This window comes from Cervus canadensis, chromosome 9 (assembly GCF_019320065.1).
Source record: "Cervus canadensis isolate Bull #8, Minnesota chromosome 9, ASM1932006v1, whole genome shotgun sequence".
Lineage (NCBI taxonomy): Eukaryota > Metazoa > Chordata > Mammalia > Artiodactyla > Cervidae > Cervus > Cervus canadensis.
Genome location: NC_057394.1, coordinates 1,945,536 through 1,955,035, shown reverse-complemented (window position 1 = coordinate 1,955,035; position 9,500 = coordinate 1,945,536). Strand labels below are relative to the sequence as shown.

Genomic DNA, 9,500 nt, shown 5'->3' with positions numbered 1-9,500 from the left:
GAAGAATTTGAGGAAAAAGCTAGACGTCTTTAAAACAAATTTAGTAAGACTGAAGATGGAAGCCTGCATGTGAACCTGGCGGCTGGCAGGTTTAATTGGCCATGGGAAATCATGGTTTTTAAACTAACAAAGGTATATTCTGTCCTCTGAAAACTGGTCCTGTCAAGTGCTCAGCCCTTGGCCAGCAGCAGTGCTACCTTAAGTCTTCTGGGCCTCTTCAAACAGTGAAAAACAGACACAGTCTTCACTGATGTTTAAAAGCATGATTCCTCTTGCAAGTTCAATATTAAAATGACCAGGAAGATATAGTAGCATACATACCCAGAGAGAGAGAGATTGCAGTTAATTTGACTCCTCCCAGTCTAGGTCAGAACAAGTAAGTACATTAAAATTAATGATTCCAAAATGTCATGAATGCCATTTCGTGCCCCTTAATGACAACAACAAAAACTGTAGTTCTCAGCATTACATTTTGCTTCAAAGCAAAATCTGTAAATCCAAAGTACAGTAGATGAGGTAGCACATATTGTTTAGGGCACTTCAAGTTTGAGATGAACGTGTTAGGATTTATATTTTAAGCAGGTCAAAACAGAAAGAATTATAGTTCATCTCTTTTTCTTCCATAAGTTTGAGCATCTTCAGTGAAACTAGAACTATAACCTTAGAAAAAACATTTAATATCAATTTTTGAAACACACTCCAAAGAACAATCACTGAATCTACCCAAATTCAATGTATTGGCAAAATTAAGCTCTTTTCTTTAGTGGCATTTTTAAATGGGTGATTACAGTTATGCTCTAGCTATTGGTCTTCTAACCTTGTCCATTCAATGTTGAAGTCATTGGCATACATTTTAAGCACTTGGTAAAACTAATCAAATATTTTCTGGCTTTTTTAGCCCAAGGGGTAAACTAAACGACTTACAAACGTTATTCACCACTGCTTCCCTAGTGCACAGGACAGCAGCGAGCACACGGTGAAGTGTGAAAGTCGCTCAGTCGTGTCCCACTCTTTACGACCCCATGGATATACATACAGTCCATGGAATTCTCCAGGCCAGAATACTGGAGTGGGTAGCCTTTCCCTTCTCCAGGGGAGCTTTCCAACCCAGGGATCCAACCCAGGTCTCCCCCATTGCAGGCAGATTCTTTACCAGCTGAGCCACAAGAGGGGGAAGCACATGGTAGGTGTTCATTAAATATTTTTTGTTGAACGAAACAATTTTTTTTTTTTTTTTGTCTCACGTGTCTGTGAAGTCCATGAAAACATGAGGAATCGCTACTGAGATGACATCGTCTTTTAAAAAACAAAACCAAAATAAAACAGTCCAGCTTGATTATTACTGAAAGGAGTAAATTCTTTCTCACCTTTATCCTCAAATCCAGATGAACACTACTCAGTTTAAGGCAATAAATGCCTGGATTAACAGTACCTACCTCTTTCTTGCCAATGTTCTTTAAAGTTACTTGTATCTTTTTTCTTATCCAGCGTTCACTATCTAGTCCACATAATATATTCGTTTCCACATAGCGTCGTAGTACTAAAGTCTTGTGCAGGCTAGTGGCCCATAAATGAAGTTGATAACTCAGCGTCAGCTTTAAAGTGGACCCAAACTGGAAAAATGTGAATCTCTAAGTAACAACCGTTTCCCCAAATTTTCGAAGTGAACATTCTCCTGATTGCGGGGGGGGGGGGGGGGGGGGGGGGGGGTGGTTAAGGGGGCTGAGCGTAAAGAGGAAACTCATTTCAAAGTGTTAAGTACTATTCTGCGTTGGTCAGCGCAGCAACGATCCAACGTGAAAACTCGTTTCGAAAGACGAAAACAGCTCAACGCGGTTTTGCGCTGTTTACGAGCCCATCACCTGGCCAGGGCGAGCCGCGCTGCGGACAATCGCCCATTTTAAAAACACCGGGCTGGGCTGCAATTCTACTGGTTACAGAGAGGGACTGAAAATTTCCGAGCGGTGTCGGCTGTCACAACGCTGCTTCTGCGGACACTCGGGGCTCCACCAGAGCCTCGCTGCCGGGTCGAGGGGCGGGACCGCGCGGGGCAGCGGGGCACCCGAGAGGGAGGGAGGCCGAACCCCCATTCCCCGCCGAAGAGGGGGCGCAGAGCTGGTAGAGGACGCCCGTAGGCTGGGGCCGAGCTACCGGGCAGGGTTAGAGACGGCGACAGGACGTCTGCGCCCAAGGAAAGGAGACACACGGGGCGAAGACAACTCCGCCGAGCTCGCCTGCCTGCAGCAGCCGTTCAGGCGCAAGCCCCAAAAGCTCGCGGACAAAGCCCCGCCGTGGTCACGCCCACGGGGCGGGGCCTGGACAGGAAGGGGCGGGCAGCCGCGCGCGGGCTCGTCGTCTAGGCAACGGGGCTCGATGAAAACCCAACATAAGTTTAGCTCCAGAAGGACAGAGACGTGGGGGGAGGGGAGGGCCCAAGACTGAGAGAGAAACCACCCCCCCGGCCCCCTGAGTGGAAGCCGGCCCCGCCCCGCCGTGGGTTGTATTTCGAACTGGGGGCGCGGACTTCAAGAGCGGCATCCAGGCCACGAGAGAGAAGAAGGGCCGCCTGGCCTCTCCGGGGACCCGGCGTGGGTTCCCCTCTCGAGCCCCTTTGTCTCCAAGCCGCTTGGCTCCAGCCTCCAGCCGGCGACACAATAAGGGCGGGCGGTGAGGACCGCGCAAGCGCGCGAGCCGCCGGGGCCGCTGGGAGTGGTGGTCCGACTGCCGATGGTAGGTCTCTCCCGCGCGGGCCGGCGGCCGCCGTGGCCGCCCTGGTGCGCACGCGCGCCCACTTCCGCCCGACCGGGCTCCGCCCGCCCCGGGAGGACGCGGGTTTCCAGTAGTGAGACCCCGGCGGAGGGGGCGGTACCCGAGCTCACTCCGCCCCCTTCTCGTCCTGATTGGGCCATCCAACCGAGCGCGGCAAGTCGATTGGCTGCCTAGGTTGCCAGTCTGTTCCGAGCCGTACTTATATATTTCCCCGCTGCAGAGCGGGTTGGGGGAGTGTGAGGGGCTGACGGCGGCAGGGAGGTGGTTCATGGGGCTGGCGGCGGGGCTTCTGCTGCGGGCTCGGCTCCGGCCGTTTTGGGCGGGGCCGTCTGCCGCCCTGCGGCACCCCCCCCGCCCCAGTGGGAGTGCGGTGCCGTCCGGCGCCGCTCTGCCTGCAAGTGCGAAACTCCTAGTAAAGTTTGCGCCCCGCCCGCCGCCCTCTGCCCGCGAGACCCCCGCCCGGGCCGGAGTGACAGGCAGAGCCCCACCCCCGGGCGGCGGGGTTGGCGAGGGGCGTGCGTGCGGCGGGGGCGGGGCCCCCGGGGGAGGGGGCGGTGGCGCCGGGGCGCATGCGCGGTGCCGGGGGGCCGAATGTTTCCCAAGTGTTTGAAACTGGTATTTGGGTTTTCCACGTTGGACAAGTGCGGCGCGGCGGGCGGCGCGCGCCCCTTCCCGCGCTCGCTCGGCCCCGGCCCCGGCCCCGGCGCCGGGGTGCGCGCCCGCACGCCCGCCTGTGCCCGCCCCGCGCCCGAGGCCGCCGAGCACCGGCCCGGCCCGCCAGGCGCCGGTCCCCGGGCCCAGGCGGCGCGGCTCGCAGATGTAGCGGCGCGGGGCCGGCTGGAGTCGGGGGGGGGCTCGCCGGCGGGCGGGAGCCTTGCATTTTGCAGCGCCGGGCTCCGAGGGGGCGGGGGCCGGAGGAAGCGGAAAGCCGCGCGGAGTCGCCGGGGACCGCGGTGAACCATGTTGAGCCCTGCCAACGGGGAGCAGATCCACCTGGTGAACTACGTGGAGGACTACCTGGACTCCATCGAGTCTCTGCCTTTTGATCTGCAGAGAAACGTCTCTCTGATGCGGGAGATCGACGCGAAATACCAAGGTACGGCGGGATGGATGGGCGGGGGCGGCTGCTCCATCCCCGCCGGTGGCGGCGCGCCGCGGGGCCGCGGGCCGTCCTGCTTCCCCTCCTGGAGAGCTGCGAGCTCGCGGCGGGGCCTTTGCCGGGCAGAAACAAAAGGTCTGGGGCGTCTTTGATTTGCCAAGGTCCTTGTGCGCGAAGCCCGGGCACGGAGGAGGAAGGAGGAACGGGAGAGGTCTCGATGCCAGGCTGCGCGAGCAGAGCGCTCTTTGTAGTGAAGTGACGAGGCGGGGTGCTGCGGGGGAGGGGGCGCAGGGGGCGCAGGCCACGGCGCCTGGGGAGGGCTGTGCCGCGGCCGTCAGGCTGAGGGGCGCGGGGACCGGGCTGCGCGCAGGGCTGCCAGGAGGGCGCAGAGGGCGAGGGGTCCCTGGAACCACCTCCAGCCAGTCCCGAATCTGAGTGTTACGTAAAGTCCTGGGGTCCGTACTCCGCGTGGTGCGGCCCAAGTCGCCCCCACCCAGTCCCCAGCCCTCGCGCGGCGCCGGACACCGATTGAGGGACGCCGCGGACGGGTGTAGCTTGCGGAGGGCCAGGGCTTTATTTCGTGTGTGCCGTGGGAAGGGAGGGGAAGGAGGACGGAGCGAGGAAGTCGTCCATCCGTGCTGCGCTCGAGGGGCGCAGGCAGGTACCTTCGGCTTGGAGAGGGACCTGGCAGGGGAGGGGATCTGTGCGTCGTCCTCTGCAGCCCCCGCCGCCTAGACTGCCCGAGAGACGCAGGGGTCGGGTCCGCGGGGAATTGTCGGCCGTTGGGGAAACTTTGCTGCCTGGTCAGTCACGGCGCTGGGGGCTGTGTCTGGGCGGTGGACAGTACCTCGGAGTTTACTAATGTTTACAGGGCTGCGCAGCAGGGAAACGGAAGAGCGGGGGGAGGCGGATAACCAGGAAGAGCACCGCAACGAACTTGCCACCCGTACGGCAAGGCGCCCCTGCGCGCTCTGCCCAAGCCTTCGCTTTGCGGCGGCTTATATAGGCAGCCGATTAGCATATTGCGATCGTTCCGCCTCGGCCTCCTGTGATTGGCCTCAGTATCTCCCATGGAATGTCCTTATCAGTCCGTCGCTGAGCCATTGGTTCCTCGGCCGGATGGGGGCGGGCCTTGCACTATGAGTGGCACTGCTGTGTTTCCGCTGCCTTCTTTTTTCCCTTGCGTAAGTGGGGCGGGCAGGAGGGAGGTGGTCGAGTCGATTCGAAAGTGTTCGGGTCGCCCGGCCTTGGGCCTCGCATTGGCCATTGGTGCTGCGGGGGCGGGCTGTGTCCTCCCGTCCTGCGTCGTGATTGGTGCCCCGCCTGGCCCCCGCCCCCCCGGTCCGGCGATCCCTATAGGCAGTGGCTCCAGAGGCGGGGCGCGCCGCCCGCTGGCCGCCTCTCCATTGGTGGGGTCCGGCTCGGCCTCGCCCCCACCCCACCCCCAAGGACGGGAGCAGGTCACTTCCTCCAGGGAGCAATGGCGGAGCCCGGGGGACGGGGCGAGGCCGGCGCTCCGTGCTGCTGGTACTGGCGAGGGTGCAGTCGGGCCTCCCGCCCGGGCCCTGGGGGCCCGCGGGAGCGGCCGCGCGGAGCGGCGGTGTCGTGAGTGACCCGGGCCTGGTGGGTGGGTGCCCCGGGCGCGGGTGACGTGCGCTGTGCTCGGAGACGGAGGGTGAAGACTCCCTGTTTTACCACCTCAGAGCCGGGGTGACAGCCGCTTCTCGCGTGTCCGGCTCCGCGGGAGAAGACCAGCCCCACCGACACCCCGGCGGGGCCCCGAGGGAGCCTCGTCACCCGGCATATAGTGGTCCTAAGTTATGCGGTTGGGACTTAATATAAACGCCGAGATTTGCAGCGCAGCCTAGTCTAGAAATTAAGGCTTCATTCTTAACTCCTCGGTCGCAAGTCAAGCTGTGATTAACATTATTTGCTTATTTTCAATGGGACATTAATTTATAACGATGGATTGTAATTCGTTTGCCAGTTATATCTAGGGTTATTTTCAATTTAAAATATTTTCCAGTTATTTTTAAAATGTTATTTTTTTAAAATGCTGATGCAACCCCAAGGAAGAGGGCTTCCTAATAGAACTTTGGTGCCATGCCTATGTAAAATTAAAATACATTTCTAATAATTGGGCAGATCAGATTAAACTTTGCTGCAATTCTCCATTAATCCTTAAGATTCTTTTCCTGGTACCATTACTTTCACAGTGTGCTCATGTGTGGAGCCCTTTTAGAAAAAAGGGTTAGCACCAGTTGGAGTTGATGGAGCTTAAGAGACCAGGATGCCTCTCTAGTTAGACCCGGGTTCTTGTTTACAGATATTTGTACTTCCGTGGCTCTGTTGATAAAGAGTGCCTTGCTTGGGGCATTGAAGAAATGTATACTGTTGTGTAGGTAACAGAATTATTTCTTGGTGATTTTCTGATGGGATGTTTGTTTCTTTTCCACAGTAAGGCTTAATGGGACTGTGAGCTTGGTTGTGATGTGAAAGGTGTACCTATTAACTTTCAAATTAGTGGTATGATGGGATTGGTGTCTTTCCAGTGAAATGCTAACATTGTCTTCAGAAATTTGGGTTACTGATTAAACCAAGTGATACAGTTTTGTAATGTGTAATTCACTTAAAAATAAATGGCAGAAACTCATATTTTAACACCTATGAGATAGAACTTGGATAATTGAACAGAGCTGTTTGTTTTCAGGCGTAGTTACTCCAAGAGCCCCTGAGACTGTGGCATTCCTCCTTTCTAGTAGAAGACAGTCTGAATAATATAGCCTGGAAAATAATACATGCTTAAGTCGTGTTGGCCTAAGTTCATAGGTTTACCCTGGCGTTAGGTGTGTGCCTTATAACTAATTGGAGATAAGATCTGGAAGTGGTCATGTCACATTTTATACACCCTCTACCAACATTCTCCCCAACTTCCTAGCTGGAAAGTTCAATTGCCTTATCTTAAGAGACTGCGAAGGGTTTTCAGGAATAAAATCTGATACTGTGTAGTGGTTACTGTTTAGGGAAAATAACTGTGGGAATTTCTGTGTATTTAAGTAGAGTTTTGGCAAGAATATTTACTTTCCTTGTTTCAGTCAGATTTATCTAACAGCTTTTATTTCTTGAGACATTGCCTAGTTCCATTTGCCAAATTACATTTTAAAATCAGGTATACTGTTTTCTAACCTGTCCAAATAGATTAACATTTAGTAGGAGGGAGTTTTGTTTGTTTTAAAATCTGTTGCCTTCTATAGATACAAATGTCATTCATTGTTCTGAGCAGGAAAGGGAAAAGTGAAATCTGTTACCTTTGTGTCCCAGCAGGGCTGCTCTGGTCTGACTCCTCCTTACAGACCATTCTTGTCTTCAGTGACAGGGTGAGAGAGATATTCCCATGCATGCTGCGATGCAGTGATGTGGCGAGTAAACTGAGGCTGGGCCACTGAAGTATTTATATAATCTCTCCAATAGTAGCTTCTAGATGTCGGTGCACTAAAATAAAGAGAATAACAAACAGCCTTTAAAATGTTCCCAAAATGCTTGGATAAAAACAATGGAAATATAGGACGTAATCTTTAATTTTATAGAAAATAAAAACTTGGACCTCAATACGTCGCCTAAACTTGAATTCTCCCCGTGGCCCCTTGTCCAGGGAGTTTTTGTTACCTGTGCTCTGAATGCGTGCAGTCCATTGGGAAGCTTTGGAGTGCACTTTGATAAATGGGAACCGTGTTAACATTTGTATTTAGTTCCAGAGATTTCTTTTTTTTTTTTTTTCCTTTTTGTAACGGGGAGTGTAAAAAGCCTGTTAGAAAGGCCTTCGTGTTACACATTTTTCGTACTAGGAAGCCTTGCGTTGATCATTTTTGTCCCTGACAGCCACGGTTTTGTGGGTTGGAGACTGTGTACCCCCGGGGTCTAACGGTTGTTTTCCCCTTGGCAGAGATCCTGAAGGAACTGGATGAGTACTACGAGAAGTTCAAGCGGGAGGCAGACGGCACCCAGAAGCGGAGAGCGCTGCACTGCATCCAGCGGGCGCTGATCCGCAGCCAGGAGCTGGGCGACGAGAAGATCCAGCTCGTGAGCCAGATGGTGGAGCTGGTGGAGAACCGGGCCCGGCAGGTGGACAGCCACGTGGAGCTGCTCGAGGCCCACCAGGAGGCCGCCGACGCCACGGGCCACAGCAAAGCCGGCCAGGACAAGGCCAAAAACGAGGCGATCGCCCAGGCGGAGAAGCCCAACAACAAGAGGTCCCGGCGACAGCGCAACAACGAGAACCGGGAGAACGCCGCAAACAACCACGACCACGATGACGTCACTTCCGGGACGCCCAAGGAGAAGAAGGCCAAGGCCTCCAAGAAGAAGAAGCGCTCCAAGGCCAAGGCGGAGAGGGAGGCTTCCCCCGCGGACCTGCCCATAGACCCGAACGAGCCCACGTACTGTCTGTGCAACCAGGTCTCCTACGGGGAGATGATTGGCTGCGACAACGACGAGTGCCCCATCGAGTGGTTCCACTTCTCCTGCGTGGGGCTGAGCCACAAGCCCAAGGGCAAGTGGTACTGCCCCAAGTGCCGGGGCGAGAGCGAGAAGACCATGGACAAGGCCCTGGAGAAGTCCAAACGGGAGCGGGCCTACAACAGGTAGTGGCGGGCCTGCTGGACCCAGGCGGCCGCAAGCCGCGTATTTATTGCGTCGCCACCGGGCGGGCGGGCGCGCGCAGGGATGCACCTGTAGACGGAGGAGGACAGTCCTCGGTGGGGCGCCGGGCGTCTCTGCTCTCCCGGCGGTGCACGCGTGTAACAGGAACGTGGTCTGTGGACCAGCGTTTGAGAAACTGAAAATATAGGTTTGAATGAAACACCCAAGTCAGTCTCTGATTTTTTTTGTTGTTGGGGGTTGGGGCGTCTTGGCAGCAACCTCACGCATTAGATGTGGGAAGAAAAGAGCCCATCTCGCCACTATTTTATTTGAATAAAAATGTTACTACTTCATGAACACATTTTTTTTAAAAAATTAGCCAAGTTGCTAAAATAATGGCCTGTGGCCAGTTGGTTTCTCGCTGTAATAGTGTGTATCCGTGTAACAACTCAATAGACAAGTTTTAACGCTTGAAAATTGTTTTTTGAAAATGCTAAATGGTTAATTTTACCAGACAAACATTTTATATTCTGGCCTATTCCCCAAATGGCCATTTTTAAATGACTGCGTACGTTTGTTCCTGAACCAAACTGGAGAGATCCAGCTTCAGAGCACGCTTTTGCTGTCACAGATACCAGGGTAGCTGTCTCTAACTTACAGAAGTTGTACCAATGAGGGTTTTCAAGTGAACCTGGCACTTACTGTATTGTAATCAGAAGTGCAACCAAATGCCACCATGTGCAGGAGAGCAGTGCAGACATGATGTCAAATAAATGCACCTTGGCCAGTTTGTTCATCTACCAGTATATTTAATCTTGACATAAGTACGTGTTACATTTTTGTCTTAAAAACGTGTACACCAGCAGTATAGACAAAGCCTTAAGAAAATTTTGTATTATTGTTCTCACTTAATCAAGTAGAAGTTACCCTAATTGCCAGGAAAAAAATAAGTGTTAAAATAGGAGTGTATGTTTAGACCAGGAGCTGGGAAATG

At 54.1% G+C, this 9,500-nt stretch overlaps 1 protein-coding gene across 3 annotated transcripts; it reads left to right on the top strand.

Moving 5' to 3' along the window:
• The first annotated feature begins 3,587 nt into the window (after window positions 1–3,587).
• ING1 (inhibitor of growth family member 1) lies at window positions 3,588–8,733 on the top strand. 3 transcript variants are annotated; one of them, XM_043477492.1, is made up of 2 exons: window positions 3,588–3,865; window positions 7,812–8,733. In XM_043477492.1, the coding sequence occupies exons 1-2, from the start codon at window positions 3,730–3,732 to the stop codon at window positions 8,510–8,512; spliced, it is 837 nt and encodes a 278-aa protein (XP_043333427.1). In that variant the 5' UTR covers window positions 3,588–3,729; the 3' UTR covers window positions 8,513–8,733. The 3 variants fall into 3 exon arrangements, with proteins under 3 accessions (XP_043333427.1, XP_043333426.1, XP_043333425.1); XM_043477491.1 differs by lacking the exon at window positions 3,588–3,865 and adding an exon at window positions 4,993–5,395; XM_043477490.1 differs by lacking the exon at window positions 3,588–3,865 and adding an exon at window positions 4,993–5,473.
• Window positions 8,734–9,500: the final 767 nt, after the last annotated feature.

Bases quoted from the DNA above. Each gene is read 5' to 3' on its own strand.
- ING1 (XM_043477490.1), top strand. From the start codon at position 5,008: ATGAGTGGCACTGCTGTGTTTCCGCTGCCTTCTTTTTTCCCTTGCGTA. The intron at 5,474-7,811 runs GTGAGTGACCCG...TCCCCTTGGCAG, and splicing joins CCGCGCGGAGCGGCGGTGTC to AGATCCTGAAGGAACTGGAT.